This window comes from Haemorhous mexicanus, chromosome 3, assembly GCF_027477595.1.
Source record: "Haemorhous mexicanus isolate bHaeMex1 chromosome 3, bHaeMex1.pri, whole genome shotgun sequence".
In the NCBI taxonomy this organism is placed as follows: domain Eukaryota; kingdom Metazoa; phylum Chordata; class Aves; order Passeriformes; family Fringillidae; genus Haemorhous; species Haemorhous mexicanus.
In genome coordinates, this window is record NC_082343.1 from 73,307,923 (window position 1) to 73,328,169 (window position 20,247).

The 20,247-nt window shown below is 36.8% G+C and overlaps 1 protein-coding gene across 7 annotated transcripts in view; it reads left to right on the forward strand.

The window, feature by feature from the left end:
• ATG5 (autophagy related 5) overlaps nucleotides 1-20,247 on the forward strand; it is a 73,684-nt gene that overhangs the window by 20,938 nt on the left and 32,499 nt on the right. For 6 of the 7 annotated variants that reach the window (XM_059842356.1, XM_059842360.1, XM_059842358.1 and 3 more), the window contains one exon: nucleotides 10,371-10,465. The exons of the other annotated variant lie outside the window; for it this stretch is intronic. In XM_059842356.1, coding sequence (XP_059698339.1) covers nucleotides 10,371-10,465 — 95 coding nt within the window. The remainder of the gene's footprint in view (nucleotides 1-10,370; nucleotides 10,466-20,247) is intronic. 7 annotated transcript variants of the gene reach the window in all.

Here is a 20,247-nt window from a genome sequence, read left to right on the forward strand (position 1 = left end):
GTACATTTTTGACCAGCCATGGATGTCTGTCTGTGGTAGGGAAGTGATAAAAGCAGACAATGCAGCTATACTGACCTTTGTTCTTTTGTATGAATTGTTCGAATTCTTTGGTCAGAATTCATGGAAAATGTTACTACTGTTTTTGCTTTGATAGAGTTATGGCCATTTTTATCATGCATGAAAGGGATTTTCAAGTGGGTGGGTTTTTTTCTTCTTGCCTTTTGTGTGGGAAAATAAAGGCTTTCAGCTTTGAAACTCTTAATACTCTATGGGCCTACTGATGAGTCAGGATCAAACCAATGAAATCCCAACTGTTACCAGGGGGAGAGTTGTATTTTTTGCATGGTTCAAAGAATTAATGTCTATAACTTCAGTATATAATGGCTCTGATAAATGAGGGCATTTAGATTCAGCACATCTGCTTTTTATCAGTTGTGGACTAACAGAAGCGACTGTACCCTGAAATTTTCACAGGCATCATTTATAACCAATGAAGAATAGACTTGGTATTTCTGATACATTAGTGGGAGAAATAAACAGTAAGAACTCGTAACTATTTTAAGGTTTCTTTTATATTTTAAAATATAATGAAGTCATTTTTTTTACTGAAAATATTATGGAAAAAGAATGTAATGCTCATTCATGCTGTAGGGCTTAGCAGAAGTTAACTGGCCATATTGAATTGTTCTTAGTAGAGAAGAAAAATCCTGCAAGCATTCAGAATATACAATATTTTATATTTTAATGCATCTGATCTCTTTCTTGCCTTACTGACAGAATCAGGCCTGTGTTGTCTTGCATTTCGTTCCAAAACTTATCTAAACTGTTCTTGGGTTTTTGAGAACCAGAAGTTGTGTTTGTTCTCAGTTACCACATTTCTGTTTAGAAATGTTCAAACTGCAAAAAAGGGAGTGTCCTACAGCCTTTCTTGTGCTGCATACACTTGACCCACTCAGGTTTGATGGGCATGTTTCTCCTCCTCACAGAGAACTGTGGAAGCAATGCTGTCCTTTACCCTATGGTGAGCATGCTTTAGTAACAGAACAAATCTTTGTGATCTCAACTCATCATTTGAAACTTGCTTAGAAAAATCTTCTGGAGTTGATCAGGAGAATGAATAAAAAAGCTACCAGTTTTTAAATCACAAAGCTACCTTGTTTACTGCTTCCCTGTATTGCTCCCAAATGGGGAGTTCTTTCCATGTTCAATCTACGGAGGTTTGACTAACTGTGAAAAAAGATTAAATAATTCATTTTAACTTTGAAAATTAGTGTGTTGGTTAAAAGTGACTTTAAAAACTCAATCATTACCTTCCTGGGCTTCCTTAGTTAAAAATGTCCCAAAGTTCATCAAGTTGCTTTATAACTAGCATCAGTACCTGCTTATTCTGGAGTTGAGCTAGCATGGCACACACCAAACATCAGTGTTGCTGATACCATGGAACTGAGGGAATGTTATTTAGACTGGTTCACATAGCCCTGCACAAAGTCAGCCCAGTGCTGGTTTGGTGTTGAGCAGGGTTTGGTTTCAGGCAGGCTGGACCTGCAGAATGAATCAGCTGCATCAGGACAGGCCTTCCTGGGGGTGTTTTTGGGTTTTTTTCCATAGCAACAGGTTTTGTTTGGGGTTTAGTTAGTTGTGGTGGTTTCTCTGGTAATGGATTGTGACCTAGACCTCACTGTTAGTTCTGCAGTGTTTATGGGATTGTTACCCTTTCTCCACTCATATGGGTGAAGTATTGTGAGTCTAAACTGCCATCCCCCTGAAACTGCTTCTGGCTTTGTTTGTCCGCTGTGCTGGCCTGGTGTCTACTTGAATAGCTGCCCTGAGTTGTGGCACAAAGGTGGGGATTTGTTGGCAGCCTGCATTTCCCCCTTGGCTTTCTCTTCTCTGCGCTCAAGCAGGAGGGCAGAGCAGGTCTGTCTGTCTGAGGCCAGTGAGAACCAGTGGGTCTCAAAGGAGGGCAAGAGCTATATGAAGGCAGAGAAGGAAGGAAAGCAAAAGGTAACACAGCATTCACAATCCTACTGAAGTCTCTGCCACAAGAGGTTGCCTAGAGATGAAGTAGAGATAGTGTTTCTAGCATTTTCACCCTCTTGTGTTAGACAGCCATGTGTCTAATAAAAACCATTACACTCTGAAGGAGCAAACTTCGAGGTCTTTTTTTGCTGCCTTCTGCTTTTCTTCCTCTCCTCCCTCACAAAATAAGTCATTTCCTGAAAAATCTGTATGGTCTAACTAAAATTTAGAGTAAACTGTCTCTAAAAAAATGGACTTCACTTTTAAATTTAACTTCCTTTAGTTGATGAGGGTTTCTTGTTTTGCAATTTGAAATGCTTCTAAGTTACTTTCTCCTGGTAAATGCCTGAATTTATTAATATGCGTTAATATAAAGGTTCCTTAACTTTTATTAAAAGCTTTTTTTTAGAAAAAACATAGTACAGGGAAAGCAAAGTGGGTTAGAAAGTTACATGGTGTTATGCTGGTCTGTTTTCGTATTTATAGAGAGAGCATAATTAGAAAGGAAGAAATCAAAATTCCAAGGCTATCCTAGACATGGGGCAGAGAGCTAGTGGATGGATAAAATTGTCAGGAGTCCTTTTCCATTTGACTTTATCAGGAAAGTCTGTAACAAGCCCTGCTTCTAATTCCTATACAAACTGTGCGGTATGTGTTTCAAAAATGGCTTTGTCTTTCTCCTGATCCTGTCTCACAGCAGAAGTGAGTTCATGGGTGATTGGCCAGCACTGAACCCACCACACTCATCAGCGCATTGTTTGGGAAAACCTCAACATTGGGGAAATCTTAAATTGGCAAACCAAAACCACTACAACTTGTCCGTCATCAGAGCTTTCCTTTTGGTTTGTGACAGGGCTTCTGAGATCACCTGGTTTTTGCTACAGAGAAAGCTTAAATTTTGTAGGATCTATGCATTTTGTTATTTGAATGAAAGAAAGGAAGTAGTCCATCTTGATGACTCTCTTTGCCTAAACCTTTTCCAGGTAAACTGGTGACCTAGAAATGAAGGGAGGTGGTGGTAAGGAAACTGTCAAGTACTTAAAGTGAAACTTCTGGTTTGTGAGTATGTTTAGTAAGTGAAAAGAATGTTGGTAAGGTATGGCTCCGTTGTGTATACTGTAAGAAAATGGGGAAAATGCCTTTTTGATCTGATAGATAACCTGAAGAATGACATGCTGCTTTCTTGTACAGTCTTCAAAATGTCCTCTTACGTTGAATGTTGTTACTGTGCTATCTGTGACATGAAGAATATTTTCACATATTTCTGTGGCTTCTGCTACATTAAGTCAAAACTGTTCTAAGGTCCTGTCTGTTCTAAGGTCCTGTCTGTTCTAAGGTCCTGTCTGTCTATATCTGATAATGACTCATATATGAAGGTAGCCTGAAAAGTTAAGTAAACTACTGTTCCCTTTTCAGGGGTGGATTTGTATTATATACCATGGTCTTTCAAATGCCCAGGTAAACTAGGTATTTAATAGCAAAAATATTTTAACTGTGGCAATGTGTAAAATGTAAGAGTAAAATAAATATCTTAATAATGTCATATAGGTATTTCAAGATATGCTCACAAAAAAGCTGTCACTAACTGTAGTAGTCATTGAGAGTCAGTTATGTACCAAAGTTTTCCTGAAGTCCTTGATAGCTATAATTATTGCAGTTTTTATAAAACAAGAACATGAATGATGAATTTAGGTGAACTAAGTAATTTAGAGACAAGTCTTTATATAGCTGGGAAATTATAGTAATCAGCTATTCTGAATAGCACAGAAATTAGTTTTAAAGTGTTCAAAATATTTATTTCATCAACAAAAACTCCTTTGTGCTTGAAGCATACCACACAAAAACTTAAGTTTTTATAAAATTGGTTAGAAATACTAGTGAGCAGAATTATGTATGCATGCAGAGCCTTAGTCTTCCTGGAAGCAATGTGGAAGTAGTATTTATACTAAATTTTGAGAAGGCTTCTTTTTGGCTACAGCAGTTAAAAGCAATGCTTGTTAAAACATGAGTCAGTAGAAAATATGCTTGCTTTAACATTAAAGGAATACACTTTGTATCCTTGACTTTCAGCTGCAACTCTCTGTACCCTACCCTAGTTTGATTATATATGTGTGACAGATTAACCCTTAGTGAGTTTGTCAGTGAGTGAAGGGAAAAGTTGGGGGTTGGAGGGTAGATCTGCCATTCGGAGGGGTCATGATGGGCTGGAGCCTCCCGGAGCTGACACACAAGAGACTGGAAAAAGCCCGTGATAGCCTAAGAGCTGACTGGGAAGCAGCTTTCTGGAAGTGGGTAACAGTGAACAAGAAACTGAGCTGAAAGCCAGTTGTGTGGTGTTGCCAAAATAAAGATTAACCTGGGAGCTACTCAAGCTGTTGTGCCCCCCGCTTGGCTCAGCACTTATAAAGCTGTACTGGGAATGTCATGTCCTCTTGGACCCCAAGACAAAAGGAATGTGGGCAAACAGAAAAGAATCCAGGAGAGTATTGGTAAAATTCTTAGGGGCTGGAGCATATGCTGTATTATAGAGTAGGGCAACTGCCTTGTTTAGCCTGAAGATGAGGAGGAAGCTGAAGGTCGATTTAATACCAGCTTTACCTGAAAGGAAGGCCCATAGAGCAGATGGAGTCAGACTCGTCTCACTCTGATCTCCACTGTCAGTGGGACTGGGCAATTACCAAACAAGAAACAGTTACTAGTTTCAGCAGCAGGAAGTTTGATGGTACATGGGGAAGGGAGGGTGGGGTGTGCTAGGGAGTGAAAGTGGTTGAGTGGAAACCCACAGAGACTGTCAAAGTTCACTGGGCAAGGTCTTGAGCAAACTCATTTAACTTTGTGTAGGCAGCTCTTTTGGGACAGGGTGAGGAGCTGTTATTCCAAAGCTTGACCTCCAAAGGCACTTCTGAACTAAAGTTTTTCTGTCATTCTTGTACATCTTGTACATCAGTCTGTGGTCTCTTAGTGCTCTCCCCAAGCATTCCATATTTCATATGGTTGTTAGACAGTGGTGAACCACTGAGAATGGACAAGTTTTGTGTTTTATAAACTTTAGTATTGAACATAGTTGCATGCAGGCTGCAAGTTGGTATTGCCTGCATAGAACTACAGATATGATTAAATTTCAAGCTTTCTGTTTAATTTATTGCAATAAATGTCTTAAAGAAGAAACCGCGAATAGTCCAGACACAATTGTACATATATGCTACCCCAAGGGCTACACCAGTTTGTTCACTTCTTTGACTTTCTGAAAAGATGCTGAAATACAAGAGTCATGAATTAGTATTTCCTTTCTGAATTTCAAGTCTTTCAACTCATTTTTGTATTAGTTCTTTCTGTTTTCTAAACACTCTCAACAGCCTTCTTGAAATATGTCCAGTTCTAGAATCTGATAATCTCTGATAGTTGCATTGTTATCCATTACAGAAACAAAATAGTTCCTTACTATTATGATATTTTTGTTGATAAAGTTAAAGATTAGGGTGGAGTTTTTTAGTTCTTTTGTCTACTACACTGCAGTGGGAACTTCATTTTAACTGTCTTTATGCTTTTACCAGGGCTTTTCATTGCAAGGTATTTGTAGGTGTATTTTTCCATTCTGTGGTAATTGCCCAGATTGTTTGTGTATGCAGATTTAAAGCTATGCTGTAGTGAAATGCTCGTGTTGATGGTGAGCACTTGAGCAGTGCCCTTTACCCTCTCAGTGATCCATCCTGTTGTAGCCTCATGTGGGTAAAGGGGACGTGTCTAACTTCAAGATCCACGTGAAATTTCAAGTTGTTTGAAGCGTGACAGCACTTGAGTTTCAGAAAATGACTGTAAGAGGCTAATATGAGTGAAACTAGTTTTTCTGGTTGGCTGAGGACCATTTCAGGCTGAGAGACTCAGGGGCAAAAGGGAGCCCAACCTTTTAGCCCTTAGCTGGTCCTAATCCTTAGTTAACACTGCTCAACAGTAAGAGGTTCAGCAATTGCTGTCTATTAACAACAAGGTATGATGGCATTACCAAGAACTTTTTAACATAACAAGGTATAAATTTAGATTAATTTCAATGACTGCTAAAGGATGTCTATGGGTTTCTCTGTCTGGATTGAAGGCACTTGAGACAGAAGTTCACGTTTAGACTCAGGTGTTTATTTCTTATCAGTAAAACAGTCTCACAGCTGTGAGTTCGGCAGCTTTTCATTAGCAAAGCACAATATGGCCAACAATCTCTTGTTACAAGGTCTTTTAAGACTAAACAATCCAATTAAGAACTGACACTAGATTATTTTGCCTTTTAACCCAATAACTGATCCCAAAGAGCCCTCAGTGTGGACTTTTCTGCCCAATTACAAAATACCACCCAAACCCATGAAGAAGAAGGAAGAAGATGCCCTTCATCTTGCTTTCATCCACCACATACTAAAAATCCCAAAACCTAAATTTCTCACCAAGTGATACACGTACACTACTCTCTCTAATCTATTTCACACTTTTGTGGATTCTAGTCTATCTTGAAGTCTAGGAATCTTTCTCCATGAATGAGGGTCAAAGTCAGTGCTCCCTTGGGGGTCAAGGCACCCCAGATCAGACAGAGAAATATTCCTGGTGCTCTGGGTCTCCACAGATCTCCAGTCTGGTTTAATGAAGGAAACAACAATTCCCAGTGTTTCTCTGTGTCAGTAGTTTTTTCAGCAGTTTTAATTGGTACTTTAAAGACATGAATAATTTTGCTGATTGATTTCTGAACCCTCCATGCACAATGTGGCACACTGTATTTGTAAATTTATGTTTGAGTTTGCTTTATTGCTGAATTAATTTGTGTACTGAGATTATTGTCATGGGTGACATTAATTCTTTGTAGTGTTGCCAACTCTTAGATTCTGTACATCTCTGTAGTACTGAAGACTGATGTCTGTCTTTTGGGCATTCAGTGACTGCTTTTCTAAGCAAAAAATAGTTTTAAATATTAGCAACTTGGCTGGTTCATTTCTCAATTATTTGGTCATTAACTTTCTGATCTTTGACATAAAATACATAGAGAAGCTTTTATATTTCATTTTATGCAAATTTATGTAGAATCATCATCTCTTGTTTAAGAAATATGATTAGTGGAGTCATATCAAACTTTTATACTGTCACTAATCTCACTTCTATTCAAATCTTGTTGTCATTACTTTAAATATTGTTATTCAGATAGGGACATCTGCCTTTTGCAAGTACTTTTTTGCTAATACAGAAACTCTAACACTTCAAGCAAGTCGTGAAAAACAAAAGGAATCAGATTTGACTGTTATGGTGGTTTAGATGTCATGCAGACTGCATAAGCTTTTTATGAGGGAGGGAGACAAGTGTGTAGAGTGCTTTTGCTGATAGGTAGAGAACTCTTCCTTGTTTACTGGCTTGATGAAAACTCAGTTTTGTTTTGATTGTTAAATTTCCAGCCAGTACCTTCTATCTTTGTCCTGTCTAGCCAATAAACTAATTAGCTCTTCCAGCTCAGTGTAGCACTAATGGCTTCCTTGAGACTTTACAAAAATAGGGGTTACTGATACACAAAAATGAGAGAAGGAAGAATCCTTTCACTTAGGTTTTTAAGGAGATTGGGGTGGATATTCTTCAGTGGTTTTGTTTGTTTATTTAAGCTTTTAGTCTTAAGGATTCTGTGAAAAGCAGTCACTTTTGTGTGTTGTACTTCTGGAGCTTTAGGATTCTGGCACTCAGCCAATGCTCTGCTAATAAAGGCTCTTGCCAGGTCATATATATCAATATGCAAACTGGATAACTTTTTTTTTCTCCTACTTGCTTTAAAAATTTGTCTTAGTTTTCTTATACCCAACTCTGTTTCCTGTGGTGAAAATACTCTGTCCCTGGAAAGACGTTTGAAGGACAGCAATATAAGGTTGTGAGGAGGAATTTGTTTAGAGGTCTTCAGACAGTGCTGTACACAGTGGAGATCTTAAGATATCTGACTCCATTATGTCTAGCTAAAATTCCTGGGATATCAGGTGTATTGACAGAACACGCTTGATTACAAAATGCAACAAGTTCATAATTCAGCTGTTGCAGATTTATTGCTGTTTTATTTGGAAACCACAGAAACTATTAGAACTTTGAACAATAGATTGTCTTAAGCACTGCCTGGGTGTTCAGAGAATAATCTGAGGGGTATAAATTTTTTATTTTAACTGCCTTAAATAATATTACCTGGTTTCTGGCATGTTTTGTGGGAGGTGAGGAACCTGGAATGAAGAACAGAACTGAGTTAACTGCACATTACTACTGTTTTAACTTCTTTTTGTCATCCAGAGCCTTCCTTGTTTGCCATATTTGCATGCCACAAAGGTTAATATGCCTAATTTTCTGACATAAGTCTTTTAGTTGTTTGTAATTTCTTTTTCTCCTGATCCATAAGATATGATGCTCATTTCTGGTGAATTTTGAGAACAGCAAACTGTTCATCCAACGTTCCTAATTACAGTAATATGAGCATTAAACAAGTAAATCAAGTTAATGTTTGTTTTATTTCTGTTCAAGTAGGATGTCTCCAAATATAAGATTCCTTATTTAAGTCTGCTGAAGCTCACTAGCTTAAGTAGGTCTGAATTGTTTTGTTTTGTGTATCACCATAACAGTTTTCTCAAGTGAGTTTTTGAAGTGAAGTGGTAATTGAAGTATAAATCTATCAGTGCCTGCTGTGGAATATCTGTTCACACATTTGTAGTGAAAGCTACAAGTCATTCTGAGTGCTGCCTGCAAGCAAAAAGGAAGCATGCTAAATCTTCACCTTGCTAAATCTTCACCTTCCCTCTGAAAGAGTTCCTGAGGAGGAGGCAGTCATCTTTGTGTTGGACATTTTCAGACTAAACCTCTGGCTCTGTAGACTGGGCTTCCCAAATGTGGGATTGTTTGATTACAGTCTGCTCCAGGGCTGTCACTGTCACTCCCAGCCCAGTGAATGATGGAGTGACACCCTGCATCCAGGCAGCTTCTCATGCTGGGCAGGTGCCTGCCTGGTGGTGGTGACTGTGGCTCAGGTAAGTGCCTGTCAAGAGGCACTTGCTGCTAATCAGGAAGCAAGGGTGTGGAAGTACTTTCTCAGATAAGTATCAGGAAATGCTGCTACAGCATACCTGGCAGGAGTTTGTTCCCACTTTCTTGGAAATTCCTGCCTTGTGATGCGTTCAATCAGGAAAAGCAATGTATTATAAACCCTGTAGTATAATACTAACCTCTGCCTTTTAGTGCACTGACACATCTGTGCTGTATGCTGGAGTGAAGCAAATATCAAACTCATTTTCTGCAATTTAAGTGTAATCAGCACTTTTGGAAGCAGGAAGAACCTTTTTCCTGTGAATACATTTCTGAATTTTACCTTGTTTCACTGGGGTTGAATTCTGTAAGAGCTTAGCTTCTTGAGACTTGGCTGAACATTGTACCGAGGAGAGAAAATTGGAGACAGTGTGTTCTTTCTGTGGAAACATCCTCTGTATTTGGTGTCTTGGGAGAGTTAGGACCTATGAGGAATTTGATTCCTTGCTCTTCCCCTTCTAAATCTGCCTTCTTCAGGAAGGCTAGCACCAGCTTTATTCATCTTAGCTCTTTGTATTTCTTTCTGTCACTTCTGGTGCTAGTTATTTGCTTCATTTGAATAATTGATTTGCAAGTATAAAAGCCTTTATTAGTCTTAAACCTATGCTGTATTTAGTACATTTTAAATGTAATAAAATACTCAGTTCCTGTAGTGTATGAACAGCATGAAATGGTGTGCAGGCTATTTACCCTACTTACTTGGATAATAACAAAAATTTATATAAGAAGCATAAACTTTTATTTTCAGGTTGTGTCATGAATCTGGCAGTATATTTTCTGATCATATCGTGCATTGTTGCGGATTATTTTAAGATCTACATATCCAAATGTAAACAGCTCAAGAAGTATTTCCCTTGCTTTAGTTTCTTTATGTTTTACACCCATTGTTCAGTTATAGCTAAGAGCAATTAGATGTTTTTAGCAGACTGTGAGACAGTATGGACCAGTAACAGCAGGGAGTGGAGGAACAGGCACTGTTAATTGAGGTAATGAAATCCATAATTTATAGCCCAGTATTTCCTCAACAGTGGGAGATAAGATATGAATTAAAGTTGCTTTCTCTTTCAGTTCAATAAATCACCACTTCGCTGTTTTCGTAGGGGAATGCAGATGGCCTTTGGCTTCAGGCTAAATAAGGAAGAAAAATGTGGGGAAAATTAATTCATTCATGTTAAACTTCTGTAAGAAAAGCTTGCATGATGTTCCAATTGTCTCATTTACCTCTTTAGGCCGAAAAAAAATGTTACTGATATTGACAAAGTCTAATTTTACCTTCACAGATAAATTTGAGCAGTTTTGGGCAATAAATCGAAAACTCATGGAGTATCCTCCAGAAGATAATGGATTTCGATACATCCCATTTAGAATTTATCAGGTAGGAGACAATAAAATAAAATCAAACTCTTCTACTGAGGTGTCATATATTGTAATCTGTTTTCAGAATTATGTTTCCTTTTCTAGCATTATGGCAAAACTTTGCATGCTCATTTTTGCTGGACCCTTGAGTTATATGGATTAGCAGACAAAATAGACTGTACTTATTCTAAAAGTAATTAACATTTATTATGTTGCAAGTGTGTAATACTTGAGAATGTGCTACAGCTGGTGTAGATGTTTGTCTGTTCTTTTTTAAAAAAACTGTCCAACAACCTAGTTCTCTTTTTTAAAATGGCTACTAACTATGAAGAATGCTTTAGATGCAAGATGCTCTGTGAAAGTTCTAGCCAAACACTCTAGGAGCAACACTTTTCCCCCAACTACTGTGCGGGCTTTTTTTCTTGTAGGCATTTTAAGGTGGAAGTAATGGCATAGGTCTTGCATCTAGTTCTTACTTTTGTCTTCTAGTTCTATACTTACATCCCAAAACTAGCTTTGAATGTGGGTTTTTTTTCTTGTTTTAAAACAGAAGCATTTTATTTTTCTCAGCATTTTGTTTGGAGACATATTCCTTGGAATCTTTACAATTTTTTCTTATCCTAAGGACATCTCCTTTGTTTTTAAAGCATTAAGGTCACAATGAAGTTTGGAATTATGTATGGTTAAAAGCTTATACAAAAATTCATGTAGCCTCTCTGTAAATGAAACAGTTGTGCTCTGTTGGAATGTTTTAATCTATTTATATTTAAATTTTGCACCAATAGCTATGAAAAGAAAATCCTTTATTCATAGTACTGAATATTCTGATACTATTCTGTAACAGGTTATAATGATCTTAGAAGCCTATACAGTCTTGCAGTGGGACTGGAGTAGCTTTTAATGTTAGCTGTAAGACATTTACTGTCATAATGAAACCTTAAATTGAGAACGGAAGTCAGTTATTTTGACAGAGATCACAGCAGATGGCAAGGTTTGTATAAGAATCAAAAAGTGTGTGTCAGGAAAAGTAGTGCTTACAGCATTTGTTTGGTTGGTGACTAAGTTATTTGCTTGTTCTCTGATAGGTGTGAGGTTTTTTAAAAGTCTTTTCATAGAAATCACATAAATGGGTTTGCAAAAAAGGTTTTGCTGTCTGAATAGGTTGCAGATCTTTAGGGCATGAGGGGAGAGTTCTATGATACCACATGATTTCAAACTAATAAAGCTTTTTAAAAATAATTAAATCAATAACATCTATCACTTGAACCAGTAGTACTTATCTTGATTCCCATTACCTTTTCAATTGGAAACCCTTACTTGCTATGGTTTAAACCCAAAATATCTAACTAAGAATTGAAGATCAAACACAAATAAAGATGAGACAACCTTTGAGAAGGTTGGTATATGTTATTTTCCGTAATGCTGCTCTTAGCATTTCTAAATATTTCCAGTCTTTTTAAAAATGTGGGTGCAGATGTCTCTAGCTTTTTAATTTGGTTTGTTAGTGTGTGTACTGATTACTGCTCTATGTGTTTTAAGGAATTTTCAGAAAGCCTTAGAAAGGGTGAGATTATAATTTAATTCCAAACAAGGAGTTAGTGACAAACTTGCATATGGAAAAATAACTGATTCTAAAGTGTTCTTCAAATATATTTAGCCCCTACCCCAAATGCATTTAATTTCCATTGGTGCTAGCAGGAGACCTCTTGACATTCTAATTGGTTGCTTGTATATCTCTACATAAACACCTGATTTAACCTGAGTTTATATTGCAGTGGATATTTATTCCCTGTGTGTCTTCACACAATGTTCTTGTAGGTACTTAAGGATACACAGGTGAATGGCAGGAAATGGTGAGGCATTGCCTTCAATGGGAAGGGTTCCTTCTTGTATTCTCCGTGCCTTCTACTATGCCAAATTATTAGAAGGAAGTTCTGTGAAGGGAACTTTATTCTTTTTGGCAGTAGGAGGTGGATGAATTTGTTTTCCTTCAAAAAATTGTACTAGATTATGATGCCAAGTAAGAAAAAACAGTCTTAGCTGCAATTAAATGTGAATTGGCAAAGTTGCTGCAGAAAAAATGCATTCAATAAAGTGATTTGATAGGTCTTTTTCACTGAAGAATTCATTATTTCAAAAACTCAAAAACTCTTTCAGTTGTAAAGTTTGTCTACTAAAATACATTTCTAAAGAATAATATGAATCATACCTTGTGTGGTGACCAAATCTGATGGAGTGTGTGGGAGAAAGAAATGGCAAAATATGAACATCATACTTGGGTAAGTCAGAACTAAACTAACCACAGGTAATTTTAAAAACCCTTGTCCAGCACCTCTTCTTTTAAGTATAGCAGCTAAGATTGGACCAGAATCCTGAAATCTACAGTAGATAATGTAAAAAAAGGTTGAGAATCACATAGGATCAGCTCATTTGCAATTTTAAAAGTTAGTGAAGTTGGCGATTTTATTGCCAGCTGTCTGACATATTCTGTTAGCTGTTTCATATGGAACTTGAACCAGATAAACCTTTGACATAGGTGGAAGCTTCTTCTACCAGAGACAGTTTTAAAATAGTATTAAATTATTGTGATACTTTTAATTGGATGTATCAAAAAAGAAATTCCCCACTTCATCTCTTCAGAGGTGTAAGCTACTTTGTCTTCAACTGACAAGTGCACAAAAGCTTTTTTGCCTTTTTATCTGATAGTACTGTAGGATTGAGTGCTTTTTGCCCTTGTTCTTTAAGGGCAAGAAAGAAAATACCTGCGTATATTTTTGATTTCAAGAGTTTTGAGTATATTTTGAATTCAAAGTGTCAAGCTTTTCATGTCCAGTACCAGAGCTAGTTTGGCTTGTGGAATTTCCCCCTGTGTTTATAAGACCAGCTGATGTTTCACATTCTAATTGAAGAAACTGGCTGATAGATGGCAGGAAGTTTTCATCAGTCTTTGGCTCCAGGCACTGTGACAGGGCATATTAGTCAGAAGAGGAGTCTCTACATGCTGATAGAGACTGCTCTGATGAACAGCTGCCTGCTGTGGGCGCATTCTGAGTCTCAGCTATTGTGCATTTAATTTGTACTCATTCCCCATTTTTGTTTCTTGCTCTCTTCCCATGTCATGCTCACCCACCTCATCATGCTTTTTACTCTGGAGTCTGCCCTCTGAATGTATGGGATTTACAGCTGAATAGTGTATTTCATTCTTGAGATTAAAATTTCAAAAGTGTTGGAAGGAAAGTGGATGAAAACTCTTCATGCCAAGTTCTTGTGAGTTTTTTTAGAGTTGCTTGAGGCAGGCTGGCTGTTCTGTGTTTGCCGTCCCAAGAAGGGATGATCTGCTTGTAATTTCCTTTATTTGGTACTGAATGAGCATTTCCTTTGCTTCCGTTTTCTAAGGGTTTTGATTAGCTTATTAATTTTATTGCTTATAATTACATAGTAGGCCTTAACTTTGAACAGATTTTCCTATCATAAGTCCCTTAAGATGTTGAGATTAAGCTGTACAGTCACAAATTGTGAGGATGTTTCTCTTCCTTTATAACATGAGTGAAATTCTCCATACTTAATAGTATATAAGTTAAATTCAACACTTTGCTCTTTATATCAAAGCTGCAGTATTGAGATGTCTAAGTCGACATAAATGTTTACTAGTCCTCTGAAAGTGGGAGTGGGAAATAAAATATTTTAAGACATTATTAATATCTGTCTCAATAAGTGAATCAGAAGCTCAAGCATGGCCATTTCCAAGCAATTGAAGACTGTTTCATCCATATTTCCACATTAATTGGCAGAGCTCAGATAAGCAATTGCAAAACCCATTGCAAGTATGCAAATCAACAGCATGATTCGGTCCATATTATGGCAACTAAAAAAAAGATCAAAAGAGGTTGTTTGGAAAGATACTGGGTCTACCTGTAGAGTTTTCAAGTAATAATATATCTACTTTTTATGCTAGTAGATTATTAAATTTGTTGTTGTTGTTGTTGTTGAAAAGTCTCCATTGCATTTCAAATCTGAATTTCTCTGACTTCAGTTTCTGGATTCTGTTTTGCCTTACCCCACTTTAAAGTCATGTGACTTTCTGATCTCCTGTATTCTCTTATGGATTGGTATCAGGAGCTTTCTTTGCTAAGCTGAATCAATTCAGCTTTTTAAGCCTCTTGTCATGAGACTTTCTTATCAGTACTGAAGTTGGTTTTTAGTCATCTTTTCAAACGCTGGCTGATAGTTTGATAATCCTCAAGATTAGTATTGAAGTTAGGGAGATATAAAGGGCAAAAGTAAAGTTAATTTTTATAGGATATTAAACCGAAAATGCTTCAAGCATTGGTGCAATTCTGGTGAAGTTAGCTGCTACTTGAAACTTCAGATCTAAAAAATGTTATGAAAGAAGTTGCATTGCAATACCTTGTCAAGGAAAGGAACTAGAAAATATGCTGTCGACCTGAAGAGGGCAACACAACACAGCAAGTTTCAGCATTTTGTTGGCTAGTGTAGAATGCTCTTGAAGAGACCTGTGTGCAGTATCTTAGTTTTTTTCTTATTTATTGAAAATGACGCTTTTGTAAAGGACCTGATGAAAATAGGCAATTTGTTTCCTAAAAACTTCCTTTTACAAGGAAGAAGTTTGAGTGAGTAGGAAGGTCATGTGAAAGGGTGATTTGTGTAACAGCCGGGCTCAGCTGAATTTCTGTGCTGAAGAGAAACGAATGGACTCTGAGTTATTCTAATAACTGAGGGTTCAGCACTAAAGAAACAGTAGCACACTTTCAGTTTTAAATTTCTTCAAAATCAAACCTTTATGAATAAGAAAGTTTAAAAGCTTTGTTAGGTAAATATTTTTCCTTGTGCCTCATGATTGGGGGAGGTGAGGGGAAGAGAAATACTTCTATTAGAGACTACTCTGAAACACTTCTATTGAGTATTGCACAGGGGCAGTGTGATCCTTAAATACTCATTTTCTGAACTGGGGTGTTTGTTCTGTGCTGAAAGTAATAGCAATTTGACTAGTTCTCACCTTGAGTTGAAGGTCACTGTCACCACAGTTCCACCAGAGCTTCCATAATTGCATAAGCTTTTCTTATGCAGTGCACAGTGCACACTGAAATGAGCTGGCTCAAACCAGTGCTGCTAAAGATGACTTTTAAAACATATTTTCTGTTAAGGAGAGCTCATGCAGCTGTCTTGAAAGACTTCAGGAACCCATGTGCAAGTTTAGCCTTGTGCCTTTAAGAATCTTGGTACAGCATGGGAGCTGTCAATCAGTTTCAAAGAAAAATTCTGAGATGATAAACCATATTTGTTGTCAAAACGTGACTAAAGTTTCCTTAAATATGCCCAGGTTGTCTGTAAAACTGTCAGTCTGCCTAGTTCAAAGCTGTTGTAAAAGTTGCACAGTGCTCAGGGAAGGAGATGCAGAGGAGATGGAGCTATAAAACCTCGATTTGGGTTGATTCTCAGCTGTGGTTGACCTGTTAGCAAGCTGGATGGTTTTAAGCTAGTTCAGGCCTGTCACTAGGAGCTGCAGTAATTCTTCTGGGTTGAGTGTAGATACAGCTTGCATACAATGATAAAGTAGTTTTGCTTGTATGATAAACAGTTTGTTGAAGTTCTGAGTTACGTTATACCTAGTTAAAAAAAAATTAGGGATATACTGGATTCTGTATATTGGGGGTAAAATAGGTAGTATTTTTTTTTAATCCTTTTTTTATCTTGCAGTACTTAAGTTACTTGTAAATCCCAGAAGAATCTAAGTATATGAAAAACCAGTAGAATCCTACTAGTTACTAAATGAAGTCAAAGTACATCTTGAATTACAATGGAATAATGAATACTTTGTGTGTGGGGAAAAAAAAGTCCTTTGGCAATTTGAAAATACCTTAATCTTACCTCTTATGCACCCCCAAATTACAAATTGGTAGTAACTTTTTAACCAATTGGTATTGTATAAAACTCTTCAATTGTTGTCTTTTCTTTGAATTGTCTTATGATAATGGAGTTGAGTGTAAATAAGTTTGGGTAAGTGTTCATGCTACAAGTTTGAATTTAAACCATGAGGTTTGAATTGTTGTGGCTCCCTAAACTGTTTCAATAAGGTGGTAACCTTGTAGATTTATATATCATCCTAAATTTGTTAGGTAAGTTAGTGTATGTATGCAATTTTTTAAAAATTCACTTTTTACCTCATCATTCTTTATTCTTAAGAATATCAATACATTGAGAAGCTGTGATGAAGACAATGGATGAAGCATTAATTCTGTTCACTTGGGTCTGTGTACAGTTACTCGCAGATCTTATAATTTGTGTTCTTTAGTATATTGCTGCCTTTCCTCTGATCATTAAAGCTGATCACTTTACTTTTCCATTTCACTTGCTGTAGTCAACACAAACTGATTTGCTACTTTCATCACATGTGTAATGTGGGCGGGTTCTTATGTTGCGGCAAAAGGGACTTTGCCTACCTGGAGCTGTATTCCCTTGCGATTGGCTCTTGTACTCTGATGTAGTAGCAAAAACAAACAAACAAACAAAAAAAAACCCCAAAATTTAGTTGGTGAGCTGCTTTCCTCAGAAAAATGGAAAAAGCTGATACGCAATTTTTTCTTCAGAGAAATGAGGAATGTCATCTTCAAGGGTTATTTCTGTGGCTGTGCAGCATAAGCAGTGCCTGTAGAACTAAGCCTAGCTAGCCTATGATGCTGATGCCAAACTCTGCAGAGATGAAAGCCACAGACAGTACCTGTTTTGACTTATATCAGCATTTCACCTTTACTTATTTAAAAATAAAATAGGTGAATAAAGCAGGTTAACTTTTGCACAGAATTGAGGATTAGAAAATAGAGAAATTGTTCTGTTTTGGAAAGTACCAAGACTTCTATTTGCATTTTTCCAGAAGACTAAAAGCAAATTCTCTACAGGTAAATGTGGAATGGAACAGACCTCTGAGGAAGTGGGATATGATACCACACTCTAGAAATACAATATGAATTAGCAAACAATTTTTTAAAATTTTGCTGTCCTTGATTATAGGAGCTCCTTTTATTTTAGTTAATCATTAGTGTAGAAAACTACAGCAAGTTGTTGGATTTAATGGTTTGAAGTAGCTTGAAAGAGATTTATGAAGTATTGTATTTTTCACTGCTCTTAAACAAACAATGTAGTGTTTGTTTTTGTGGATGTAAATCTATTTCTGAAGTTGTTTGCTTGGTAGGTAGTCAGCATTCAGTTGCTCAGTTTCTAAGTGAGGTCTGCATGTGCACGTAAAGCACTGCAGCTGTGAAGAGCGCTATAGATTTGTTGTCACTGACTCTTCAGATATCTTGATATTTTACCAGTTACAAATACAAATTCTTTCCTGGGAAGGAAATGTATTACTTTTAGGCCATGCTCTTATTGTAGGTGTGTTTGTCTTCTCAGGGCTCAACAAAACTGCCTCTTGAAGCTGTTTTTTGTATTTAGTTTCTGCTGTTTCTGGCTGTGTGATGGTTGCCTGCTGTCTGCTCTCTGTGTCTCAAGTGCTGACTTTCTTGTGCTTCTAGGATCTGTCCAGTTAACCTGACATTAAAAATAATGCAAATCCAGTTGTTCAGAGAATACAGTGCTACTTTCCCTGCACAAGAAAATTTGATAGATAATCTGAAAGACCAGGCAACAGCCAGAATGTGATTCAGCCATGCTTGTTAGGCATTTTGAGTGGTACTTCTGCAACTTTTTGTATGGAATTGGAACTTTTGGCAATACGTACTCTTGTTAAAAATGACCCACAAATGACTCCCTGTCATAGGTCCCACATAGCAGTAGGACCTATGACAAGGAAAGTAAATTATATCCTGGGCTGCTGCAGGATGAGAGTTGTCAGCAGCTTGAGGGAAATGATCCCTCCAGTTCACTTGACACTGGTGAGACTGCATCTGAAATCTAGTTTAGGACTCTCCAGTTCAAGAGACGCATGGAGCTATGGGATGAGAATACCATAAAGAACCACTGAGATGATTGAGGAACTAGTAAATCTAACATCAGAGGGGAAAAAAGGCTGTGGGAGCTATGACTGTTTAGTCTAGAGAAGAAAAGATTTGGGGGTGGGGGGATCTCATCAATGTGTATAAGTATCTGTCTGAACACCAGAAAGTATTTTGAGTGCAAAATCAGTATAAATAACATGATGCATCTTCACAGTTACAGAAACTTAAGCAATGTCTTCAATTCTGAAGTCTCACGATGCACTCAAGCCATTAAATTTTTAATCAGTTTGTTAACAGATGCTTTCTAACTACACGTATATTTTTCAGATAACTAGAACATGTGGTAGGACATTAACTTTGAAATGTTTTATATGGTTCTAATTACTCATTTTGTTGCTATTACATAAGGTTTTTTCTAAAAGATTGTAAGGAAGCATTCTCTGCCAGTTTAAATAATATGGAGGAGGGTGATATTTTAAATGGTTCTTTAATCTTTTTAAGGATGGGCAAGTAATTGCCCTCAACAATGTAAGGAGAATTAACTGAAATAGTTGCCATATTTCTTTGTAGGTTTATAATGCTAAACTATGGTGAGTTGTGTACAAAGTTAGGACAGAACTTCAGTTGCTTCATAATATGCTCTGTTTAATGAAAGGCATCAAGGAAGACACAAGTTGTTGACCATGAATGATTAGGAGAATAGTCCTTAACCATTCATGATCAAAAATTGTTCAATATTATTGTCTAGACATAACTGTAATAAGCTCTACTACATAAAATTTTTACCTTATTCCAGATGTGTTTATAATTCTAGTTGTGGCTTTAATTTGACTACAGTTTTGGCTAAGATACTAGATAATTTTAGCATTATTACTTGCATCAATTCTTGACATAATACTTGCCACATGTTATGGGGGCTGTTGTTAAGGTCTGTTAAAGCTTCCACCAAAAAAACACATCATGTAATTCATCTTGCTTTTTTGTGATCATTTATGTTCAACACCACCTAAATGTTTCTCAGTTTGTGTAATACTGTTAGGACTACTTCAAGAATAACAGAATTTTCACTTCACTTGATGTTGTGATTCCTTGACATGTGTGATTGATACCATGATTACCTCCCCATCTAAGGAGTTTTACAGAAGTGTCATTATAGAGGTACACATTTAGCATGACCATGTTAAAGCATATGTGCATGCATTCATAGAATCATCTTCAGCTTCAATCTAGTGATAAACTTCTGCACTGCTAATTTAAGTGACTGGAGTTAATGTAATTAAATGTACAAAATGTAGCCTGTTCATCGAATAATTTTTTGTCATTGTTGTTTCAGGCCTCTTAAAAATAGTCGGAAGTGTAAAATTCCTGTCCATCATGATTAAGACCTTCTATTCAATGAGGAAACCAGAGTCCTTTTTACAACATATAACTGTAGAAATTCTGATGCAAATTCCAAAATAAGTGAAAGGATTAATTTTTTTCCATAGCTTAAACTCAGGTATATATGTTGTAATTTTTACAACCACTGAAAATGTCTAATTTATTAGAGAGATTTAAAATGTAGTATGGGAAAAACAGGTAATTTGATTTAACACATTTGTTGACTTTATAGCTAGTCCTGCAACCCACAGCACATCCTGTCAGTGACTCAATTTTTGTGGTAATTCTGGGTAGGTGTGTTGAGAATGTCTATTCTTCTTTTTGTCTTATGGGTTTTAGTTATGTGTTGGACATATAAAAGCATTGCTTGCTTCTTTTATTGAAAAAAAAAAATTAATTCTGGTTTATATTGAGTTGTACCTTTTTCTCTGAACAATGATGTGATACTACAGATAAGCAG